Source organism: Lactuca virosa, chromosome 4, assembly GCF_052849685.1.
Source record: "Lactuca virosa cultivar CGN04683 chromosome 4, Lactuca_virosa_CGN04683_v6, whole genome shotgun sequence".
NCBI classification, from domain to species: Eukaryota; Viridiplantae; Streptophyta; class Magnoliopsida; order Asterales; family Asteraceae; genus Lactuca; species Lactuca virosa.
The window spans coordinates 12,122,837-12,150,406 of NC_136429.1; the positions used below are offsets into that span (position 1 = coordinate 12,122,837).

General features: G+C 34.3%; 1 protein-coding gene across 1 annotated transcript; it reads left to right on the forward strand.

Moving 5' to 3' along the window:
- Positions 1 to 6,099: 6,099 nt before the first annotated feature.
- Positions 6,100 to 9,385, forward strand: LOC145169349 (spermidine synthase 1-like). Its single transcript, XM_079087931.1, has 9 exons — positions 6,100 to 6,595; positions 7,689 to 7,765; positions 7,861 to 7,983; positions 8,095 to 8,199; positions 8,285 to 8,357; positions 8,446 to 8,517; positions 8,595 to 8,790; positions 8,878 to 9,007; positions 9,095 to 9,385. Exons 1-9 carry the CDS (start codon positions 6,463 to 6,465, stop codon positions 9,161 to 9,163), a joined length of 978 nt encoding a protein of 325 aa, XP_078944057.1. The 5' UTR covers positions 6,100 to 6,462; the 3' UTR covers positions 9,164 to 9,385.
- The last annotated feature ends 18,185 nt before the right edge of the window (positions 9,386 to 27,570 follow it).

The window sequence follows — 27,570 nt, forward strand, 5'->3', positions numbered from 1 at the left end:
CAATGTATTATAGTTACATGATTGATTCTCCTGGGTAAGTTTCCGGTTCAGTCGTTATAGCACCCTAAAATACTCCTATAGTATTTTTAACCCTTATGTTTGATTCTGGAACTCTCCTGGTATCTAGGTAAGTTTTAGAGTTGCTGCAACACCACAGTAACTCCCAATCACATCTGTTAGATCAGTTTGATTGTTATATATTGTCACACCCCGAAAACGGAACAACGGAAACGTTCGGGGGTGGTTGACGTCATGTGTAGTATCACAACAGTTGTATCATAGCAAGCATAGTAAACACAACCAAACATTGAATACATATATGAAAAAGGTTTACATTATCTTAATACATAGTTTTGTTCTTATCAAGAGTAAAATGGAAAGACGTGACTCTAATGCGTCGACTTCTCCAAAATCCTGGAAGTACCTGCCTACTAATTCCCTGAGAATACAAGCAGTTTTGAAAGTATATCAACATAAAGCTCGTGAGTTCATAAGCATTTGGTTTTGGTGGAAAATGTTCTTTGAATCCTTTTGAAAAGCGTTCCTCAAGAAAATCCTATATTTCTTATAAAAAGCATGTTTGAAAACCCATTCCTTCCATGACTTCTCGGTTCATACTAGATATGCACAATCCAAGGAGTCATGGAATGAATATGAATATCCGTTAGTGGAATAATAAATCATCAGTTTTTAGAATGCCGGTGTTATCCTGGGAAAATCCTATATTTTCCCTAAAAACATGCTATCCGTCCTAGAGGTAGAGATGTAAGTTTAGAAATCCATGATTACTATCAGTATATATGAAAGTAGTTTTATTACTCAAAATAAAACAAATGAAGAATAGAATCCGTAAAACCAAAGTTAGTTTATACTTATTTGCGAGTCGTATAACCATACTTGATATGACCTAGAGACCTTTATAACGTTCTTCAGGCGTTAAGTTAGATGACATTTGTTCACCCCAGTCGTGCCCGCCTAACTGTAGCAAGCAGTTCAGGTGTGGGATTGTCTGTCCCGAATAGATCTATTAACAAATCTCACGCTCTCCCTCCAGGAGACTCTGGTTATACTATGATAAGATTTAGTTCCGTACATTAAAGGGTACAGTATTGAAGTAGAGCCTCACAATTCTATATAATCTAGTTTACAAGCGAGAAACAATATAAAACAATAATTAACCTTGAATAATAGTACTTTATACTCCTGAGAAAATATATAACATAAACTAAATCTGCCATAGTTTATACATATTTATTCATGAAATCTGATTTGGTGAAAACTGCCTAGAGGGTTATCCCAAACTATACCCATTATAGTTTAATAGAATTGATATAAAAATGCTTTGTAAAAACCTTTCTGAAAGCTATGAAATTAGATTTCCAATATAAAAGTTTCCCTTATGCTCAACATATTAAAAAAGGGATAAAATATCTGAATATGTTATTAAACGTAGAAATCGTTGGATTGTATTAATAAGTTTAAAACTTAATAAAATACTTTGAGTTTGGCTTGTATTCCCCCTGAAAACATTAAAACACGGAAAATATAGGGGTATGAACTCACCTGATGTGGGTGATTCAACGAATATGCGCGTAAGGATGAGAAGTTCCACGAATGAAGTCCCGAGACTTAACGAGTCCTAAATGACATATAATGGCATATATTGACATAGATATAGTGTCTAGAAGCAACCAAATGCAAGGAAACACCTTCCGGGACTAGGAAACACTTTGACCAAGTGTTGGAATCACATGTGATTCATCTAAAGGGTGTTTAAGGCCATGGTTTGGTGTTTACGGCCATGTGTTTACGGCCAAGGGAGTTCGCGGCCGTAAACTCATGGTCAAACATGCATAAGTGGGTGTTTGAAGGCTAGGGAATCTTGAGGGACCATTGCTCTACACAAGGATGAGAAAGACCAACTTAATGGAGGGTGTTGAGGTGTTTACGGCCACACCATAAACCATATGGCCGTAAACTCACCAAATGGTGTCTTATTGGGTCTTAAAGGCAAGGAGTTTCAAAGGCTCAAGTGTTCCAATGGGTAGTAAAGGTGTAGATGTGTTTAAGGTCCAAATCATGACAACTACAAGGGTTTACGGCCAAGGTGTAAACTCCTGGCCGTAAACTCTCTTTGATGATGAGTTTGGTGATGATTCAAGGTCTTACAAAGCACAAGGGAGTGTTCTAGCCTCAAATCCAAGCCTTAGGAAGAGTTTAAGGCTCAAATGGCACCTTTATAGGGGTTTACGGCCAAGGGAGATCCTCTTGGCCGTAAACTCCTTTTGTTCTTGAGAATTGAATGGTTTCAAAGTGTAGATCAAGTGTTTCTATCATACAACTTAGTTAGAGGAAGAGTACTTACATTTTGGAGGCCCTTTGATGAAGATCGGGAGTGAAGTCTCGATGATACTTGAGAGAGAATGGGGAGATTTCAGCCAAGGAAGGAAACGAATGAGAAGAATGAAGTGCTCTCATATATATAGGAGGGGTTTACGGCCATGGTTGAGTTTACGGCCGTAAATTCCATGTTTACGACCGTAAACTCCACATGATGGAGTTTATGGCTTTGTTTGATGGCTTGAACTTCAGCAACTATATCCTAACACTCCTTCCTTGAATGAACTAGGCTTAAAACACCCAAACAGACTCTAAACAGTGCTGAATGATAGCAGGAGTGAGTCTGACTTAAGGTTGATTGTACTGGCGTTACAAGGCAAAAATTTTCGGGTTGTCACATCATCCCCCCTTTAGATGGAATTTCGTCCCGAAATTCAAGAATAATGATACGACTCGTAGACCTAAAAGAGATGGGGGTACTTCTGTTTCCTTGGATTCTCGTGCTCTCAAGTGAATTCAAGTTCTCGTTTGGTATCCCAGTGAACCTTCACTATGCGGATACGAGGTTCGTTTCGTGCGCTTGAACTTTCTGGTCCATGAGTTCAAATGATTCCTACACGAAGTGTAGACTCTCGTTTAAATCGATATTGTCGAGGGGAATCACAAGTGTCTCATCGGACAGACACTTATCTAGGTTCGACACGTGAAAGACGGGATGCATGTTGCTAAGTTCTCTAAGTAAACTAGCTAACCCGGTCGGAGGTAATGATTACAGGTATACCATGAAAACAGATTACTTCTCGAAGGTAGACACAGGTGAGTCTCTCCTTCTTGTATTCGGGCTCTCGCCAGATGTTTCAGTGGATCTTCACTATTGTACCCGCTGGTTCTGATTCATACTCTTCGCATGGATACCTTCGGTTTTCGAAGAGAAATGAATTTTCGAAGTTCGCATCTAGTTTGCTGTTACGAGCGACGAGAGTTTTGCGATCAAACGATTTAAGACAACATGGTTTGGTATAACATAGACTCAGTCGGCTTTGTTTGATGGCTTGAAGTTCAGCAGCTATATCCTAACACTCCTTCCTTGAATGAACTAGGCTTAAAACACCCAAACAGACTCTAAACAGTGCTGAATGATAGCAGGAGTGAGTCTGACTTAAGGTTGATTGTACTGGCGTTACAAGGCAAAAAATTTCGGATTGTCACATATATGCTAGCGTATGATATTTATGTGCACATGATTGTTTTGTTGGGGGTTGGGTTGAGGCGTTCCTGCTTTGTGCTGATGATTCTTTCATGTGTTTATGTGTTTGTATGTATATTGGGCGGGACCCGATGCCAGGCTGGGCCTGATAACTGACAGATCTGTTTCGAGCGGGTCTCGATGTCGGGCGGGGCCCATTATATGTTTGATATGTATGGTATGTGGTGCTTTAGGGAACTCACTAAGCTTCATGCTTACGTTTTCAGTTTATGTTTCAGGTACTTCCGGATCAAAAGGGAAGATCTCGGGGTGATCGCATTGCACACACCATGATTGTTCCACATTTTGTTTGACTATGATGTACTTGGATGGTTGATTACATTTTGATTCTATTATGGTTCCATGAAGATGCTTTTTTGAAAGATGGTTTTCTTAAACTAAAAAGAGAATTTTTGGTCTTAAATTTTGGGACGTTTCAATGGTATTTCCTTGCCACACAAGGAGCCAAATCCTAGTCTTACGTACAAGTGCCAAAAGCTACCTCCTGATATTCCACGCAAGCATCACATAGACAACTTGCACCTGACACATATAACTATCGAGGCCAGACCCTGGTCTTCCATATAATTACCAGGAGCCACCACCTGGTCTTCCATACACATGTTAGGTGCCACCACCTGGTCTTTCATACATATGTTAGGTTCCACCACCTTCTCTTTCATGCATATGTCATGTGCCACCACCTGGTCTTCCATGCAAGTATCACAAAGACAACTAGAATCCTATATAGTATAGTGAGAAGATTCACCTTGCCGATGAAATCAACAACTAATAGTTCTCCTAGCCAATGAACAGGGGCTAAACACCTCCTACTAAAACCACACAAGGTAAACCCTTAGTCTACATTCTAAAACTAGAAATTTGACCAAAAGTCAACCCATGCCAAAAGTCAACAGTCAACATTACCAACAACTGACCCTCACGTCGTGACCAACTCATGGTTATGTCGTAAGAACGCACTCAGCCCGATTCCAAACTCGGTCACGCTCCAACTTGATTTATAATTTTTTATAAAAGAAATTTACTAAAAAGTAAATATGATGGTGATTTGTTCATGTTGTTTCTATAAAATCATATCGATCTTCTTCCCAAAAGAAATAAATTAGAGAAATAAAATAAGAGATGATGATGGTCACATAAAATAAGAGATGATGATGATGGTGAGTTGTTCATGTTGTTTCAACTGGACCAATAGGAACAAATCGTTTTCATCTTCTTTCAACAATGTGATTTTTGAAAGAAAAAAATATCTCAAACCGTCAACTCGTAAAAAATTGTATTTCGTGAACCATTTGCGGGCTTACAGATTCGCGGTAAATCTAGCTTGGTTTTTGAGAAAAAAAATAACTTATCATTATTGTGACCTTGTGGGTGAGAATTTATGACTTACATCTTCTGCAGGCTTCAAAGCAAACATGTTGTTCAAGATCTTGGTCAAGATCACGAGGGTAATGAATGAAGTCATTATTCTATCTTTTATTCTCTTGTATGATCCAGGTAATTGAAAATGTCAACAAAGACCCGATCAATTCGATATTCCCTAAAGAGACTCGCAGGAAAAGACTTGTCTCCAAGAATCTCGGGAGAGAAGATTATGCTCGATTTGTAGCTAGATAGTTGTTATCCATTATGAACACTCATGTATAAATATGGAGTTATTCTTACACAAAACACTCACTACTAATAACACACAATAGGTCTCATTCTCTCTACTCTATCTCTACACCACCGGTTCTCTTTTGTGACATTTTTGATTAATAAAAGTACCAGAGGCAGCCAAACTCTTGTTAGCTCCCGAGGTTTTATGCTAAAGATCTTAGCCTAGATCAAGGCATTTCCTCATATATCATGTGTTGCATTTTTAATATTTACTTTGTTACAAACATCTTCAATTTTCAACATTTTCGCATTTTTATGCACTTTGAACATCATAGTATTTTTAACATATCTCAATTGTCTTGAAACATTTTATGCACTTTAAATATCTCTTGCAATTTTACATATTTTGAAAATCTTGAGACTTTTCTAATATAATTAAATATATTTCAAACATTTTACACTCTTTTTCTATATCTTATAGTAAAGTATTCACACCAAGATTTTTCATTATAGATATAATTAATATTCTAGATATATCAAGTAAATATACAAAACCTTTAAGATATCTATTTGCATTTCTCTTTTATTCTTAAGTTCCTCACTATACATTAAGCATTTTCAACCTCTTAAACGGTTCTCAATTTGCCTTCTTAAATTTTTTTAACAAAACATCCCACCTCACACACTGATTTAGTTACAAAATTATTAAGTAGATTTTTTAACATTAACATTACGGATTCATGAGTCCTTTTTATGTGATTTGATGGTTATTTTGCGAAATAGGATAAACTGATGGCAATGTTGGTATACTATTAGACAAAAAAAATATTATCATTTTAATGAAGTACACTTACATTTTTATATTGTCGACCCATTTGATAATCCATTTGATCCATTCATTTTACTTTTGACGTAAACATTTCACACTGGATCGCATGGTCACGAGATGATGAAACGACAAAGATATTCTTGGGCTGATTTTTCTATAATAAAATTTTGATTTTTAACGCAAAAGATCTGACGATTTTCAGAGACCATTCAGAAAAACCCTAATCGAGTGCCATATCATTAGTTTTCATGTTTTTTTAATCCCCAAAAGCAGAAAGATATCCATGCGTCTTTCTTAAGCAGAATCTTCATCTCTCTGTTCCTTTTTCATCCATTATTGTTTACGTTTGCGTCTCTAGGGTTCACAATTGCACTGAAAGTTTCATAGAGACGCAAAAACAGACTTGACTGAACAGAACGTTGCTGCCATGGCTGATTTGCCGATGAAAAAGCCCAGAGAAGGAGAAGAGAACGGAGCATCTGCCGCCGCCGCCAATGGCGGTGGAAACATATCGTCAGTCATTCCTGGTTGGTTTTCAGAGATTAGTCCGATGTGGCCCGGTCAGTTTCCTACAATTTTCGTGAATTTTTTCTCAATATTGTTTGTTTATGTTTATATGTTTACCTACAGATTGTTTACAGAGTTCCCCTGTTCTATTTTTCTATATTATACTAACTTTCAGTTTTTTTTAGTATTCAACAATTTTGATTCCTCTCAGTCGTAAAGCTACCATGGTTATAATTGTTTGTTTAGCGGAATTTCCATGTAACCTGTATAAATCTGATGGGTTTTCATTATCATTCTTATAGATTACTTTTTCTAAACAGTTTTCAGTTTTATTTTAGTCTGAGTTTATTCTAAAGATTGTTAATGACTTAAGAAAGATGCTCTTTATGGTTTTCATTATCATTTAGTCCGGGTTTTTTTCCCACTTGGATACTTGAAAAAAAGGAATTTATCAATTACATATTTGTGCATCTGTAATCGTTAATAAAAGTGAAGAACCACGTTGCTTATGCGCTAACATATTTGTTAAATCAATTATAGATATGTGGATGCTAGTAATGATGTAATAGATATGCTAATGGGAACTTCTAATAAAGCTTTTTAGTTTTGATAAACCTTTAAAGTTTTTTGATCAATTTTATTTATTTTTCATTGCTAAAAATTTGTTTATGAGATGCTAATTTTGGGGGATTGTAATTTGAATTTCATCATCTATTATGTATATAAACATTGTGAGTACTTCCGGATCTTTAGTTAATTTTTGTGTCAAAACCTTGATTCGTGTAAGATTTATTGATCCTATTTTGTTTAATTTCTTCATGATGTTTTTTTGCTTTCTACTTTTTGTTGGGTTGCAATCATTTAATCTTTAATTTAAAGATGGAAATTTCTACACTTGGGTGTTTTGATTGTTGTACAGCATAATGTGTGTTACACATATGAATGGAAAACAAAATTGTCAATTCAGTTGAGCATGTGCATAAAGTTATGCAAAATTAATCATTCATATTGTCTGGTACTCACTTTATAAAGCCAAAAAAGTCAAATATTTGACTTTTTTTGCAAGTCTAATAGAATGATGAAATTTTTATGAATTACTTTGGTTTCTTGAAACTCAAAGTGTTAATAGTCTCCACATTCATGCAGGAGAAGCACACTCTTTGAAGATTGAAAAGATACTTTTTCAGGGGAAGTCTGATTACCAGAATGTTATGGTTTTTCAGGTATTTTTTTTATTTAAAAATAATTAACTTACAGAAATAGATGAATGTGAATATGAATAAATATTAATATTTGTGTTTCTGTTTGTTTGTTTCAGTCTGCAACATATGGGAAGGTTCTTGTTTTGGATGGTGTAATTCAACTTACAGAAAGAGATGAATGTGCATATCAAGAAATGATTACTCATCTCCCACTTTGTTCAATCCCTAACCCCAAGAAGGTTTCCCTATAACTCTTACAACCATTTTATTTATAAAAAAAAAAAAAAAAAAAAAGCTTTATAGAATATAAATAAACAAATCACTAAATTTTCTGATTTCTTCATCTTCAGGTTTTGGTTATTGGAGGAGGAGATGGTGGTGTCTTGCGTGAAGTAGCTCGCCATTCTTCTGTTGAGCATATTGACATTTGTGAGATTGATAAGATGGTTGTTGATGTGAGTCATCATCACATTTTCCACATTTACTTTTTATTTTATTAAAACTCAAAACTGATTATCAAAATTTAATTAATGCTTGCAGGTTTCTAAAGAATATTTTCCTGATGTGGCGGTTGGATACGAAGATCCCCGTGTCACACTCCACGTAGGCGATGGTATATTATACATTTAGCAAAATCTTTTTTTTTTTTTTTATGTATTATTAATTTTATGAAAAACGTAATAATTTTCAATTGTTTTTAGGAGTTGCATTTTTAAAGGCTGCCCAAGAAGGAAGTTATGACGCTGTTATAGTTGATTCTTCCGATCCAATAGGTTGGTCCGACAACACCCAAGTAATAAAATTAAAATAAAGTTTGAAAGGTTAATTTGGTAAATTCACGTGGTGTCAGGTCCCGCACAAGAACTGTTTGAGAAGCCGTTTTTTGCATCGGTTGCAAAAGCACTTCGTCCAGGTGGCGTTGTTTGTACTCAGGCTGAAAGCATTTGGCTTCACATGCATATCATTGAAGATATTGTTGTCAACTGTCGTCAGATATTTAAGGGATCGGTCAACTATGCGTGGACCACCGTCCCCACATATCCAAGGTAAATGACCATTTTACCCTTACATTGAAAAAAACAAATTCCACAATAGATAATGCGAAAGTAGGTAATCTGGTTTTGTTTTTTCAGTGGTGTTATTGGATTCATGCTATGTTCAACTGAGGGACCAGAAGTTGATTTCAAGAACCCAATCAACCCAATGGATGAAAATGAAAGCCAAAACAAGTCTATAGGACCCTTAAAGTTCTACAACCAAGAGGTAACTTTTAAACATATTATTAATTAATTATCCTGCAACTTTTTTTATCAATTATCACTTTTTCTTATAACTTTTTTCAACATACAGATTCATGCAGCTGCTTTCTGTTTGCCTTCGTTTGCTAAAAAAGTGATTGAAGCCAAAGCAGAAAAATGAAATATATGAGAAAACAGTTAGCAAGAGAAGGCAGAATAGCTCATGTAAAGTTTCACGGCTTCCAATTGTTGAATGAAGAAAGGTTGGAGCATCTTCAAGATGGATCAGAATAAGAATAATTTAAGGTTTTTGTTTCAGTCGCTATTTTCTTATATATTTTTCTGTAGTATTTGAAATTTCAGTTCATGAGATGCATATCAAGCATCACTTAAATTTGTGCACGATTTGTTATCTTTTCATAGATTTTATGTGGAATTTTTAATGTTGAACGGAATCTTTTGGGCTTCCATTCCTCTTAATCTTTATGGGTTGAAATGGATAATTTTGTTGGGCCTCTATGTAGCCTTTTTACCAACCATTTTACCTAGTATATAGATATTTAGTAAAACTTATTTTGATGAAAAATCGAAAAACCAGACCTTCAATTCTAAATCAAATATTACATTTGGATGAACTCGCTTACAGACTTCGTTGGATCTTTGATAACAAAGAATGCCATAGACGATTTCATTAATTCGAAGATAAGCACACCAAGGCATTTTTATTCATGATGTGATGACTTCAAGTGAAAAAAATTACAAGACCAGTCGGGTCGATATTGTTTTACCAATAAATCTTGAATGAAAGTACTTTTTAGAATATTTGTTGAGATATTTAAATGGAGTAAAACTTACAAAATGGAGTTTTATTTTATGAAAACATAAAAGTTTCTTTCTTAAAATCAAAAGATATTTGGATAAAGTTATTCATTACTTTAAATTGTAATTTTTGAAAAAAGAAAATTTTGTAATAGACATTGTTAAAGGCCCCACATTAGTATTTTATAAAGGGATAATGACTTAAAAGGGTAACATATTATTCGATTTGTATACATTTGATCATTGAGTTTTTTTTTCGTCCACATTTACCCCTTAAACTTGTTAAACTGTACACATTCAGTCCTTATGACCTGTTACTTTAGGTTAGCCAGGAAAAATGACTTGATAGGGTAATATATTTTTCATTTTGTACACATTTAGTCCTTAATATTTTTGTACATATTTAGTCCTTCAAATTTTTTTTGTTTCAAAATAAGTCATTTTTTTGTACTCATTCAGTACTTATTAATGATTTCTTTAGGTTTTTTTCACGACATCTTACGTGAGACAATCATTGATGAGGTGCTTGGAGTTGTTGATGTTTATGTCCAATGCGATCTCGACTGCTTGGTTGCGTAAATCTTGTGGTTTGGCTTAGGTCTTGTATTTTGAACATCGTAACTTTTTCATACGATATCAAATTTTAAGGATCTTTATCCACGTGTTCATTTTTTTGAGTCTACTACAACTTTCATTAAGATTACTCTCATTAAAATGTAATATATTTTTAGTAACGATTTTATAAAAAAACATACATACATGCATTCATAAAAAGCGTATGGACAGGGGAAGACGTAGTAATACATAGTAGGTGTTGCCGAGATGAAATAGGTGTTGCCGATACATGGAAAATAGGTATAAACGTAAAAAATAAAGCGAAAAATTTTCCACTGCGAACAGAAAAAACAGGTGTTGTCGGTGCAACACCGGAACCATACTAAATCCGCCACCGCGTATGGATATAAAAATCGTAAGTAAAAATATATTATTTTTTAATGGGAGTAATCTAAATGAAAGTTGTATTAGACTAAAATACGAACGCATGGATATAAAGATCATTAAAATCCGAGATCATATGAAGAAGTTATGACGTTCAGAACACATGACCTAAGCAACCAAGTAGTCGAGATCGCGATGAATATAAGCATCAAAAGCCCCATACACCTCATTAATGAATGCCCCACGTAAGATTTCGTGAGAAAAAACTAAAAAATCATTCATAAGTACTGAATGAGTACAAAAAAAATGTCTTATTTTGCTAAAAAAAAAGGACTAAATGTGTACAAAAAATATTAAGGACTAAATCTATACAAAGTGAGAAATATATACCCTATTAAGTCATTTTTACCTGGTAACCTGGAGTAGCCGGTCATAAGGACTGAATGTATACAGTTTAACAAGTTGAAGGGGCAAATGTGGACGAAAAAAAAACTCAGTGACCAAATGTATACAAATCGAAAAATATATTACCCTTTTAAGTCATTATCCCTTTTATAAAATTGTAATTTTTATGAACGAATGGAAGTTTAAAAAAATAGATATAACATTTTTTTTTGTTTTTTTTGGTACTAACCTTAGACTTATTTTGCGAGTAAAAGTGTGCATATATTACAACATTGGTCATTTTGGACAAAGTTACGCTTGACAAAAAAAAAAATCTCCATTGTAAAACAATGGAGATTTCCAATGATCCGAGTTTTGGTCTTTTGGATTTTACTTCTCGCTTAATTCTTTATGTATAAATGATAAATCGTTTGAATGATTGGTGAAGCAGCAGCAGCCTAGACCCAGTGAATATGAGTTCGAAGTTCCAATGATCCGAGTTTTGAGACTCCAGGTGATTTCTTTATTGAGTAATCCATTATGTTCTGCAAGTAGGCTATTAAATAACATAAAGAGTGTTAGTTTTAGGGGATTTGCTAAAATCAAGTGTTCATGTCTTCTAGGATTGTTTACATTGTATACTGTGTTATTGGAATAAGCATCCATTTTTACTTCCACATCAAGTATTCAGTAACTCTTAAAAGTCATAATATTCAAATATTATACCATTTTTAATCGAATTACCATTTTTTTATATAACGTTCATTACATTTTCCATCTTTTCAGATGCTCCTTTAAATATGATACTTCATTTCGAATGGGTTACTGCAGAGGTCATAAGTGACTGGTTCTTATCAATATGATTGTGTGGTTGGCTTCACAACCACACTCTAGCGGGTACTTCGTTCTCTTCTTTTTATATTTTAATTTTCTAACAGAGATGAGAGGAGGAAATTAATGGGTGAAATGAACCGATTTCTTAGGCTTTGTTTTTAAGCAGAATCCAAATGAGTAAAACTCTCATTCAACTTGACCACACTCTAACAGGTAGTTGATTATCTTCCTTTTATATTTTAATTTTTTAACAGAGAGGAGACGATGAAACTAATGGGTGAAATCAACCAAATGTTTATGGTTTCTTTTCAACTGGAATCCAAATGAGTAAAACTCTCAAAATTTGGAATTAGATTTTCTACTTTTCTAATTCTCCATAAATCAGCAAACGTTAAAAAGGGAAAGTTCTTTGAATATGTTAATGGAAACCATAAAGATTATCATGAAATTTATTGAAATTCCACCAATGAGGTTGCTCTCTTTTAATAAAAAGAATTTAAGCAAGTAAGTTTAAATCTTGTATTATTAGTATTAATTACTAATTAAAAAACAATTATTAGTTTTGAATGAAAATTAGACATATGACTATACTTAAAAACCAATTATTTAAGTGTAGGAGGTTTTGTGATTAAGTGGGTGTGAAAGAGAAGACTTACCAGTGAAAAGGGAATGTTGTGGATGTTTACAACAATGCCTGTGGAGCTGCAGGTTATTTGATTGCATGTTTGGGTCATCTCAAACAATCTTAACAAGTTTGGTGTAAGGATGCACCACAAGAAGAACAAATCATGCTTCAGGACCCGATCTTCACCCTCTTTTTGATTGATGGTGAAGGTGAGGAGTGTGTGTATAAATATGTGGACAGGGGACCGAATCTGGCTCTCCGGAGCAATGGCTGGTGTGTAAACCTTGTTGGCATTATGCACCAATACTCATAATCAACCACGTTCTATGGAAGTATCCGATGACATGTATTCAGAAAAAAAGGGTAAAGTTATCGGGGATAGCATCAGAGTGATTGTGGAAAAGAACTCCACACATTCCTCTTTATATGCCAGCTCCTAAAGTCTAAACAATCTTCTCCATCCCGTGCAAGTACTCTAGAATCCATCCCCTATAAAAAACTTTGGTGATATATGGCTTAACTTGCAGGACAAGCTCCAAATCAATAATCCAATCCTAATTCAATATTCGGGGAAAATAAATGTCCTTTGTCCTCAACCATTCCAGTTGGCATCTTCACCGGAAAAGTGTAGCCGGATCAACGTCTTCTGTCCGTTGATACCAATGGAAGAGGGGAAATTCATTTGGATTACCTTGCTGCTGAACAGGAAGTCTACGTGTGTAACGCCCCGTTCCTGGTACACATTTAATTTATTAAAATATTCATCTTGTAAGAGCTACTCGACGAGTTGGTAGCCCTAACTCGTCGAATAGGTGTCAGCTTGGTCGCGGGATTTAAATGGTCTAGTTGAGATAAAGCTTATTTCTCATCGTGTAATCGTATCGTGTCAAATTCGTGGCTGACACGTTTTCAAGACACGAATACACGAATTGACAGGTCTATTTGCACCCTATTTAAGCATCATATTTGGCCTCCACCCCAGCCTCCATCACCTCCAAACCCAATTATCGAAACCCTAATCCGACATAAGTGATGTTGAGCTATTTCTTGCCATTTTGAGTGTTAGTTATGCCTTTTAAAGCTTGTAGAAGATTGAAGACTCAAGAGGGAAGGAGTAGATCCAGGAACTACACTTCTTTTGCTACATTTTCTGGTAATCAAGCTTCCAACTTGATCATTCTTCTCTTAGATCTAGTTATCTCCATATTATGAAAGTTTTTGGTCAAGAACCTTGGTCCTTGGGGTTGGGACGTCCCACGTGACTTATATATCAGATCTAGGATCTAGAAAGGGTTCCATGGCATAAAGGTGCAAACTTTATGACCATGGAAGCCCCATCCAAGCATATAAGCAAGTTTATGGTCTTTTTAGCCCTAAAAGACCATGCATGGAAGGAAAGTTCGGAGCTTTATGTGTCCAATAGATGCTAAAACCCTAGATATGGGTTTGTATGCGTGGATTTGAGATTCTATGGCTTTGTGGACAAGATTCATGTCTTATAGGAATTAGGGTTTTGTCTAAACCCTTTTAGAAGAGCTATGAACGGGTAAAGTTGGAAACTTTACCCTTAGGAAGGCCTTTCCAGTGGACAAACGAGCTAAGAACATTGGATCTTTAAAATAGGGGCTTAATCTGTTAAGATGGTCAAACAGACAGAAGGACTCGTCGAGTCCATAAGGGAACTTGACGAGTCGTATCGTGTTGTCCTGATTCTTATGACAACAAGAACTCGACGAGTCTGTTAGGGGACTCAATGAGTTGACTCAGTTGACCACGAGTTAAGCATTCAGGGATTCGCCGAGTTGGGAGATAACTCGACGAGTTGGGTTGACTGGGGGTTGACCTTGACTTGGACTTTGACTTTGACCAGGGCACCTTATCATCTTGCACATCCTGAGATGCAAGAGTTGTCAACATAACTATTTGGTTATAAGCATAACATCATTCCTATGGTGTACATGCAACCCTAATTGCTTTGGATCTGGGTTTTTCTAGTTTGAACATACAACTATGAATACCAAAGTAATAACCCTATGACTAGCATGCACATTTCGAAATTGACATATGATTAGGGTTAGAATCTTTACCTCTCTTGTTATGTAGCAATAACAAGTTTAATCCTTCTTGATCTTGACTTCTGAAAGCCTAGTGCCCCAAGTGTTGCACCTCTAATGGAGTCACAAACACTCTTGCAAAGGAAGACTTGAGAGAGATGATAAAATTGGCTTTCTAGGGTTTCTTAAAGCGTAGATCCGGTTTTCACAAGGCAAGGGGTCTATTTATACTTGTGGCTGCTAGGGTTTTGGTGGAAACCCTAATATGACTTCTTAAGCCTTAAGCAGCCCATGGGACACTTCTAGTAGGTCCCTTGGACGAAATATTTATGGGCTTCCCATAGATTTCGTCCATTCCTTCTATTAGAAGTCCACAACCCAATCTTGCAACTAACAGTTAATTGCAATATCAGTCCCTTTTTATTTAACCAGTCTCTTTTGATCATCAAATTAATTCCAAATTAATTTATGATCAATACTAATTAAATAATATGATTTCCAAATAATATATTAATCTTGTAATATATTAATAAAACCATTTTTGAGTACCAATTTATTATTCACATAATAAATTCTACTCTCTCTCCTCTTGTCATCCTATCAAGTTGCATGAGTGAAGGAAACCCAAAAGGACCATGCTCATAATCAAATCAAGTACATACCAAAAATAGTTATGAGCTTAGAAACCTAATTCAACAATAACTTCAATAGCTGTTGGACAAGGATTTTATCAAACCGAGAAATTCACCTTGGGGTGAAACGATTTTGTTTGTGAAAAAGAAGGACAGTTCATACATGATGTGTATTGATTATAGGGATGTGAACAAGCTAATGGTAGAGAACCATTATCCACTTCCGAGTATCAATGATTTATTTGCTCAGCTTTAGGGGCGTCTTGGTTTTCCAATATTTATTTGAGACCAGATTATCATCATATGTGGGTCAAGGACGATGATATTTAGAAGACAACCTTCAGGACCCGTTATGGCCATTACGAGTTTGTTGTGATACCTTTTGGGGTCACCAATGCAACGATAGTGTTCATGGACCTCATGAAATGGGTATGCAGACCGATTTTGGATGTGTCTGTGATCGTGCTTATCGATGATATATTGGTCCATTCTAAGACCAAGGAGCAACATGAGGAGCATTTGTAGGAGGTTCTTGTGATCTTTAGGTAGGAGAGGTTTTATGCCAAGTTCTCAAAGTTCGAGTTTTGGTTGTGCGAGGTGTAGTTTTTGGGTCAACTTGTCAATCGAGACGGTATTTTGGTCGAACCGACCAAGATCGAGGCTATGATGCAGTGGGAGGTTTCGAGGTCTCTACCTAAGATTCTAAGTTTCCTTGTGTTAGTAGGATATTATTGAAGATTCATTCAGGATTTCTCCAAGATTGTAGTTCTCTTTACTCTTTTGACAAAGAAAAATATCACTTTTTAGTGGGTGCGTGAACAACAGGCCGCATTTGGGGTTTTGAGACAGAACTTATATGAGGCACCAATATTGACCCTCCATGAGTGTGTAAGTGATTTTGTGGTGTACTGTGATGCGTCGATATTGGGTGTGGGTGTCGTGCTTATAGAGATAGCCCATGTTATCGTTTACACTTCGAGGCAATTAAAGCCTCATGATACGAATTATCCTACGCATTAATTGGAGCTAGGGGAAGTGGTTTTCGCACTCAATATTTGGTGTCATTACTTGTACCGGGTTTGGTGTACTATTTACATAGACCATAAGAGCTTGAGGTACTTGATGGATCAGCCGGACTTGAAGTTGCGACTCACTGTAGTGAAATATTATGATTGTGAAATATTATATCACCTAGGAAAGGACAATGTGGTGGTTGATGCTTTAAGTCACAAGATGATTGGTGCTCCTATCCGATACTTATGTTTAAGGATGACTGTTGTTACTTTGCTGGTAGAGCAGATTTGAGGAGCACAGATTAAGGGAATGAATGAGGAGCATCAGAAGAGTGCACAGATTGTTGGGAAAGTTTTCTCTTTTGAATATGACTATCGGGAACTATTGACTCTTCATAGGAGTATTTGGGTTCCTTATCTGGGTCGGAATCAACGTACTTTGATGAAGGAGGGTCATAAATCAAAGTTTTTGTTTCATCCTGGTGCGACAAAAATGTACAAAGATTTGAGAATTGATTCTCAGTGTCCATGCATGAAGCGAGGCGTAACTTTATATGTGGAAATGTGCTTAACTTGTTAGAAAGTCAAGGTCGAACATCCGAGGCCTCATGACAAGTTGCATCCGTTGGACATTCCTATATGGAAATGGGAGCAGATTACCATGGACTTCATCACCAAGCTACCTAGGACGACGCGTGGGATTGATTCAATTTGAGTGATTATTGATAGGTTGACCAGGAGTGCTCATTTTATTCCCATTTAGGAGAGAATTTCCGCTGAGAAATTAGTTGATATTTACATCGGGGAGGTGGTTGCGCGACATGTAATGCCAGTTTCTATGATTTCCGACGGAGACGTTCGTTTCACTTCCAGGTTTTGGAAGAAGCTTCATGAGGAGTTGGGTACTCAGTTACACTTTTAGTAATTATTATCACCCATAGACTGATGGTCACAGCGAGTGGACCATTCAAACACTTGAGGATATGCTTAGAACTTGTGTGTTAGATTTTGGTGGGAACTGGGATACTTATCCTCCCTTGTTTGAGTTTTCCTACAACAATAGTTATCTCGCCAATATTGACTAACCTCCATTTGAGATGCTCTAGGAAAATAAGAGTCAGACCCTGATTTGTTGGGGATAGGTAAGTCAATGAGTTATTAGGATCACTGAGGTAGTGTTGAAGACTACAGAGTTGATCCAGCAAGTGCACGGTAAGCTACAGACTGCACAAAGCCGTTAGAAGAGTTATACCGACCGAAACTGCATCGATCTTTAGTTTCAGTGGATATTTCATGCCTATGAAGGTGTTACCTTGGAAGGGTGTCATCCGGTTCTGGGAGCGGCACAATTAAGGTCCTAGTTTCATTAGCCCTTTTAGAGTTGTTGCCTGGATGGGCAAGGTTGGTTATCGACTGTATCTGCCTGTGGAGCATAGTCAGATCCACATAACTTTTCATGTCTCTTAGCTACTGAAGTGTTTGGTTGATGATTCCACAGTGGTTCCTCTGCATGACATTCAGGTTGGTGAGCGCCTGAACTATATGGAGATACCGACTACTATCCCAGACAGGAAGAGGAAGACCTTGCGCAATAAGGTGGTGGATTTGGTAAAGGTGCAATGGCAGGATTGGAAGGGTTCTGAATGTACTTGGGAAACTAAAGGGGAGATAAGAGAACATTACCCCAAGTTATTTGCAGCAATAGATTTTAAGGATGAAATCTTATTCAAGTGGGGGAGAGTTGTAACACCATGTGTTCAGGTATGAGTTTTATATTTTCAAACCTTGTGAATTTTGTGGCCACGACGTGGTGATGAAGGATCACCATGGCATGGAAAATTTTGATAATATACACATTCTTAAGTGACAACAGTGTGGTCATGTATTAGCCATAATGTGGTGACGGTTGGGCTAAAAAAACCCTAGATCTCGGGCCTTGGGACCTACTTAAAGGAGGTGATGGCTAGGGTTTCATCCACCCTTAGCCTCCACCACCTCCTAGTGACTTGAAGGAAATCCTAATCCCCTCTCTTCCATTTTAATCCTTTTTATGTTATCCTTGGTCTTTTGAAGGAATAAAAAAGTGTTTTGGAGCAAAAGGATCAGCAAACTAGCATCATTCCATCCTCCTTGAGCACGTCTTGGACCTTTGTAAATCTACAAGCTCATATCTTTTTTCTACCTTTCTAGATCTAGTTTTTGAAGCATATTTCTTCATATTTGAGTTGGTTTGAATGGATGGATTCAATAAAATTGGCAACTTTAATGATCCTTTAGTTCCCTAGGAGGTTAGATGTTCCAGATTTGAAGTGTCATGAATTTTTGAGTTCATTCATGGGGTTTTGAACCCATTTCTCACACTTTGACCTAATTTGAGTGAATGACATGCATTGGATACGCATTTCCATAAAGTAAGGATTTTTATTACTCTTTAGAGTATAAGGAAGCCTTCTGTAAATTTTGAGCAAAGAGCTTAATCCATTAAGTTGTCCAAGTGGCATTGTGCTCGCAAGGACGTAGTAATGAAGGTTTTCTTGATTGTGTTGTCGTTTATCTGCCAAAATGTGATCATGTATTGGCCACAATGTGGTGACCATTGATCGGTGACTTTTTGACCTGGTTGATTTTTAGTCAATTAAGTAGTTTAAGATCAAAGACTAAGGTTTGATATTATTTGTGGCATTAAGTTGTGTGTAGCACCAGTCTTTCTTCTTTACGAGCTTTGATATGTATGACTTCGACTCTGCGGTGAGTCTTCTCACTATACTATGTTGGATGCTAGATTATCTTTGTGACTCTTGCATGGAAGACCAGGATCTGGTCCATGGCAATTATATGAAAAACCAGTACCTGGCCCGTGACAATTGTACGGAAGACCAGGATTCGGCCCCTAGAACTTGTATGTAAGACCATGATTTGGCCCTTAGCATTGCAAGGAAAGACCATGATTTGACCCATGGCAGGAAGTGATTATAAGACTATGATTTGACCCACATCATTCACTAGGGGTTAAAATAGACCTGTGACTTTAGGCTGTAAAGGGAAGGGCCCGACTTGATTGCGTAATATCCATTGGAGTTTTTATGCACTTTTAGTTTTATGACTTTACTCTGATGTCTTGAGAATACATTTATACTCTGATTATCTTTGAATGAATGGTTTCGGTTGTATGAACAATGAAAATTTTACCTTGAATTTTCAAGACGCTACAAATGACCTAAATAGAATATTACTAAGCGTCAGGTATTCGTTCGTATTTAAAAATTTTATATTAATATTTACCGGATTTTTGAATAATTCCAACGAATAAATCAAGCTCTGGCTAATAAGGAATGACCAGGTAAGATCATATCGGAGGTAGGATCCATTTGGTATATAGAGTGTACTGTTTGGAAAATCCACTTTAAACGCCTTGTAGATCTAGCCTAGACATCAATCCCACAAGTAGATAGATCAATATAACGACTGATATTACGTATAAATCTTATTTATAGGTTGATAAAAATGACACTGAGCACAAATATAAATTACACTTAACAAGCATAGTAAGTGTAACTCACCTTATGATATTGTCTAGCAAAAACTTAGAACTCCGTGGGCAAAACTTCACCGCTGAATCTTTGTTTTGAAAAGATTCCTTCAGTGCTTCAACACTCAGCTTACGATACTAAAAATACAGAAAGAGATATAGAATCACTAGGGACCGACATGCTCAAAGGTAAGCAGAGAAAGACTCTTGAATCAAGAGAATGGTGCAAGAAATATAAGAGGCTAGAGCCTCGTATTTATAGAAAATGAATTTTCGAAAAGCTCCATTATAGTTATTTAAACGACTAAACGACCCTAATGATATTGGTACTAAACTAATATCTAAAATATTCAATATTAGTCTTATACCGACCATATCATCGATATATATATATATATATATATATATATATATATATATATATATATATATATATATATATATATTACCATGTAAATATTCATTTATAAATAATAACTTCTTCATACGAATTCCGTTCTCGACATTCTTTATATCGACACATTCGTATTTTCGAGGACATCAACTTTCGTTTAGATTGTTTTTCGCTAATAAGAAATTGATCTCCAATTCACTTTCTTTATATCCACGGAACCGTCATCATGACTAATATAAATTCTGTTAAGATTATTTATCCTAAATAATCTTTTATTTTTGAACTTTATTTTATCGCTTTGACAATAAATTTTGTAATAAGATTTTCTACAAATATTATATACTCATAATATTTGTCCACATAACGTGTATAAGATAAATAAATATTTATATAACTTCTAAAGCGTATAATGAATAATTATCCTATTTGAGGATTTTAATTGTTCGATAATATGAATAATAATAACCATTATACCTTAAACGCCTAGCCCAAAATTGTGGGTGTTACACCTACCAACCATCCCTTCCCTCAGTAACCTCACGCATTAACCTTCATCAGATCACCTAGTCACCCAATCGTTCTTACCTCTCCTATTCACTGGACAATCAACACCTTGCAAGTTCACCTTTGCCGCCAATGATGTTCGTTGTCATATCTACTGGCCACGCCTCCCCTATATCGACACCATCACCCCTCACCCTTTGTTAAATCCAACCATACCCTCTATCATCTATAATCAGTAACAAACCCACAAAAACCAATCTGAAAATCAAACTCAACAAGAAATATTCATGTATTCATGAATTCATCATCTGCAGTCACTGATTCAAGGTAACAATCATCATTTGTTCCAAACTACGATTGATTCTCTTCCACTGTTATCTAACATCTGGTGTATTTCATGAAAATTTCTATCCTCACTGATTCACCTTCTAACACAGATTCTCTTTCACTGCTACCATCTGTGGAGATTGGGACCAGAGGAGGATGGTATGGAGGAGATCGGGACTAGAGATGGTGTTTAGTAGATCGATATTGATTTGCAAGTCTAGGGGTTTTCCAAGTTTTTATTTATGGATTTGTGTTCATTTGTAATGGATATGATATTTCAGGTTCAAGTGTTCGATTTGGGGATCTAAGTATTCAAGTTTCATTTCATGGAATTTTAAAGTCTTAGGATCTAATTAGATTTTAGTTTGTTTTGATTACATGTATCAGGAAGCAAAACATTTTATTGGTTTCTAGCTTCTTTAAATTTGGTGACGTTCATCCGATTTGATATTAGGGTTTTTTTTATAGTTTGACTGTGATTTGTTTCTATTTGGTTTTATTGCATTTGTTGCTGGTTTGCGGAGAAGAAGAAATTGTTTGACGGAAATGAAGAAAAGGACGAGGGGTAGGCTGGGTTAGGTGAGTAAAAAAATTAGTTATTGTAAAATAGTATTTTTCATGTCTGCTAAGGACTGAAGTCACAACAAATATATATATATATATATATATATATATATATATATATATATATATATATATATATATATATATATATAATTATCTCTTTTATATAAATACTCCACTTAGTTTGATAAGATATAAATATATAACATATAAATAATCATACTTTAAGATATTTTCAGAAGTTGTTATTTCCCCAATAAGTATTATTTCCATAAATAATAAATTCTCAATTAGTAAAATATTATTTCCTTGAAATAATAATTTTCCAATTAAATACAAGTGTTGCTATATTTATTTGTAATCAAATTACACTAACCAATAAGCAATTGATGGTAACTTGCTAGAAGATGTAATCATATACGATCATATGTTATTAGCAATATCATTCTATAATGACTATTGGGCATAGAAGACCTTTCAATCAGCCATTTTCACAAGACTCATCATAGATTGATATAGACAGTGGTGAACATCCTCATCATATAATTGATATAGGCAGTGGTGAACGTCTAGCAACATTTCACTGCTCCCAATAACACGTGACGAAGAATGCCATTCATCAACACCCAATTCTGAAAATCTCCAAGCGTCAATTGATGTATTAAGGTAAGCTTATCAATTATCTTTTTGTTATAGACATCCTTTTGAACATGAGCCTTGGATCGCAATCAACCTCATTTGTAATTCAACTTTGGGTAATGCGCGTTAGATATCTGACTCTCAACACATCAGAGGAACAAATTCCATCTTGACTCCACAAGCCTCTTGCATAGTTCATACCATACCTAAAAATTGGACTTTATAACTGCCCGATTAAGGATCAACATTTGACCATATCAAAGCATAACACTCCCTACACTTAAGTCCTACTATGTATCTCAAGTGTTAAGATACAAAGATAGTACATTTTAATCAAGCATTACTCATAACTATGATCTATGAGTTGATCTTGATATGGGCCCGGTCAATACTAGTTCTCTAATAAGTACCTATGAAACTTGGTTACAACCATTTGACTACTTTCATCTACTGAGACTCAACCAATCCAATTCATATTAATCATACTTCAGAATTGCTCAGAGAATTATAATCGACTATGAACTTTTAGAATGATAAGATTATTCATGGATTAAACATGTTAATATAACAAGTATTAATGTGATGATCATATCCCAGTATATCCAAACATTATGTTATAGTTTTTTTTACAATGTTCCAATATCCAAATACTAAATCTAAATCAAAATCCCATTTCTAGAATAATAAGGTCCTATAGCTGAAGTGTGACCACTCATAATTAGCTTAAAAAGAAAAACTTTATTAATGGGTTCGACTAAATTTAAATTGTTTGAATTCCGCAAATACTATCATCTCCATATTTGACATTACTCTAGGTATAATTAAATATATTGGATAATATGATTGGTGTTCTTTCCTGACATAGAGTCTCTTAGATTGATTAAGTATACTCTCGAAGTCGCAAAGATTTATATATGGTCCTTGAATGGCAGAAATCAACATAGGTTCTCAATGAACTCATTCATCCAATCATATTTGAATTCAATTTCTAAAGTATTGTATTCTTATTTTGTAGTAGATTGTGTCATTATGTTTTGCTTGGACCTCATTCCAACTAAATTTACTCTTCATTCCACAATGAAGTCATAATTCAATTATAACTCATAATCATCTATATTTGTTTAGAAATCAGAATCATATGTAGCTCTTTACATGAATATTTTATTCTAAACTAATTATTTTATATACATTTCCTTAGTTCTTCTTAAGTACTCTTAGAATGTTCTCATAGTCATCCAGTGACGTAACCATGCATTCAATTTCTATCTCATGATATGACATAAATGATGGATTCATTTGTCAAGAAAATAGATTATAAATCATTTCATCTAGCTCAAACCTATGTGATAGGTCCTTTTGAGACAGATTAAAAAATTTGTCTTGTGACAATGTCAAGAATCCTCCAAAGGAATCTTGTATCTTAACCTCTTTCAAGATATTGTCAAATCATGTAAAATATTTTTAAAACTTTCAACATTCACATTTATCTATCTATAGATTTTACATTCTAAGAATGTATCTTGTTACTCCTAAGTCTTTCATTTTAGAAATACTTCCCAGTCAAGGGGAAACAACTATACATAGTCGAATGTTATTTCAAATGATTAAGTATGTCTCATTCATACAAGATTAGGAATATCACTATGCTCACACTAGTTCTTAGTAAACACATGTGGTCTTTTTCATTTTGATATAAAATCATACCTTTTATATTCATATTAAAATGACTACTCTAACCTTGAGATGTTTTCTTTTTATCCACAAATGGATCTTAAGCCTTACACATTTGGTTAGGATAACATGGATTAAGAAAACCTCCAGGCTAAGCTATATAGATATCTTCTAGTAGATATCTATTAAGAAAAGTGGCGTTTCTTGAAATCTATTTGATATATCTCATATTAAGAATATGAAGTTGTAGTAAATAATATCCTTATTGATCTAATCATAGCTACTTGTGAAACGTTCTGATCATAGTCAATGTCAAGAATATGATAAGGACCATAGTAATGACATGAGTATGAGAAAATCCCTTTATAACAAGCCTTGCTAAATGTGTATGATATCCATGTATGTGTTCTTTCTAAAGTAATCTCTTACTCCTTATAGCCTTTCTATATAGAGAAAGATTAATCAAACCCATACTTGATTATTACATATGGATTACATCTCAATGTTCACAACTCTAAGTCATCTATCAAATTCAAGATTTAATATATCATCTTGGTATTTGATGGATTTGCCAGAAACCATCCAGAAGAACTCATCAATGAGAGATCCCACATTTCTCAGGTTAAAGATGATTTATATTATTAATGCTAACAGTTTGTGTTTGTAAATAGCTATTATTCAAGTTCAACAATTCCTTGTTGAAACTAGTGCCAACAACTTCTACATCAGGCTATAGTTCTTAAGCTGCTTCAAGTTCCATGTGCCTCCTACTTGCTTTGTCATTAGAAACTAGCTTTCTACTAACTCATCATTCAGAAGAATAAGAAAACTTATTCTTGGTGGGTTTGTATAATCTAAATGCCCTTTTAGAATATTCTATAGATATGTAATTTGTTGATGTTTGCATTCAAGATACAATTAATAGTGATTATGGTATAATCCCAAAAGCATAAAGGAAATTAATTTCTACCTATTAGAAAGTAAACTTTATCTGGTAAGGTCTAATTCATCCTTTATTATCACTTAAAGCTTTAGATGGTGTTACACGATTATATCTCAACCTTATGTTTGAAACATCAATAAAGGTTTCACAATTATGCTTTACCGTGTAAAATATAATTATAACTACTATAGTTGTTAATAAATTTGATTGGTATCTTGCATTAATTCTTAGACATTCAATTATAAAGGAAGTCATACAGCATAATGTATAGTTCCTTAATAATTATTTCCTCTACAGATTAGTGAAATATGATTAAGAATCTTTTATATATGAATAGGATTCAGATATATCAAATAAACTACATTATTTGCCTTCATAGATCCCTTTCTTGAAGTTGGAATATGTGTATTTCATTTATATAATAAAGGTAACAATGTCATAGATAACTTTGATTCAAAACAAGTTTAAGTCAAAAGTGCTTGTATATAGACCTAAATTTTATTTATTAAAATTTTGAAATTTACTTTATAATTCTATTAAGAGATCAAGTCTCATAAATAGAAGTTGATCATTTTAGACATGCTAAATTTAAAACATACATTATTCCGAAACAAACATTGTTTTATAATACAAATAATTTATGTTCTAAGCATAAATAATGAACTAAACTCTGAGAGTATAGTTCAAACTTGCATGTTCTTAGCTAGTTACTCTTCTATAAATATCTGAAAACAAGTTACAACTATTAAATTAACAATTAAGTACCAAGTACTTGAGTGTTATATGAAAAGTACAAGTTCTATCTAGTAGATACCTGAAGTATTAATCTCTTCTAGACTTTCCTTTCAGATAAGAGAAGCATTTCCTCTTCCAGTATCCAGATTCTCCACAAAAGAAATAAGATCAACCTATGTGGGTCTTCTTGGATTTCTTGGGCTTAAAGACGTTCATAAAACATGGGCTTCTTTGATCACACAAAGTGACTCTCTTTAGCCTTGCATCGTTCCATTGTTTGAACAAGTTTAAAACAAATATCACTGTACTTATTAGAATATTGCTTAACATGATATATATATATATATATATATATATATATATATATATATATTATCCAAGACTTCCTTGAAGTCAGGAATAACTATTCCAAATATGATGTTAGAAGAATCTTCAGCATCACAGTAATGCCTTTACTAGGTATCATGTTCATGTCTATTGTTCAAAGCAAATTGTTTAGGACTAGGACCTTTAAGTGTATACAATTTCACATCTCTCACGAGATTGTCTCTCAAGACATGAATCCATTCATTGAAGTTGTATCTATTTAATGTTATTGTTTTATCGAGTCATTTAAAGAAAATGACTATTGATGGTAATGAGAGTGGATTGTTTATATCTTCAAAAGTTTAATAAATTTCATTTAGTATTTTTAATATTTAATCTTTAATAATTAATACCCTTTTAGTTTCCGAAAACATTAATTATCAAAGTCTAGGATCGAAGTTGCAAAACAAACAAATGGTTATGTATCATTTATCCCATCTATCTGAATTCAAACCCGGTAGATATCTATCAATTATCTTACTATATAATTCCTAGATTTGCGAGATCTCTAATAAAAAATTTAATTAGACATGTTTGATCCCATCTATGCCTTGAAACTCTCTTGCGTAGGAATCCTTTATCACAAAAGATTTTTGATCAAATCATCCAATTTGAAAAACTTGTGTAATCGGCCTATAACTTGGTTATAGAAATTGTAAAAACACATCGGTCATCAAACGATAACACTAACTGCTTAGGTATCCTTTATCCTACTAATGCATACAACAGATGTGCGAGTGTTTTTCAAAAAAAATTGCATAGATTTGAGGTTTGTAAGGGGTCTTTGATGTTTTTATAATTCTAGTTTAAAAAACATATTCTATCATGGTTATTGCATGCATCCAACAAACCATGATATACTTTAAAAAATCTTATTTTATGAAAAAATCACATTTTAACAATGTGCTTTTATAAAATCCGGTTTTATAAAATTGACACGTTCAAATATTAAGTCTTACATTTGAGCGCTTTGGAAAATTTGTAAACCTTTCAATAAAAATTAATTTTATAAAATAAGGTTTGGAGTTTGATAAATTTAAAGATATCTATTTAAACGTATATCATTTTAATCCCGAAATTTTACCGGTTACGAGTTTTAACGATAAAACTTGTTTTAATTTTAAAACTATTTTACTATCTTATGTTAAAAGGTAAATTTCATTAAAACCAAACTCCTTTGTGATGTTTATTTATGTTCAAATATTAATTTATATTTGAAAAACTAATTTATCAACCATAACATGATAATAACAACATAAATATAAAACAACACAAGAATGTTATAAACATATGTACATAAACCAAGCCAGTTAATGACATTTTGTGCGTCATCACAAAATGTCAAGTTCATTCCTAAAGGGACATTTAAAGGGACCAAAAATCCTCTAGTAATGTTGTTGTAGAAGCTCCGCTTGAGAAAACATTCATTGTTTGCAAAAGGTTGAAAAGCTTCTTGAAAGTTGCCAACAAGAACACCTTTTGCAACTGTTTGCAGAAATGTTGCATTTTCCCCTGCACACTTCAAAGATGCGAAAATTACCTTTTGGTATTCAAAAAATGCTTCATCTTCATTTCTTGTTACATTTTTTTATAAATAAATTATTTATAAAAACTAA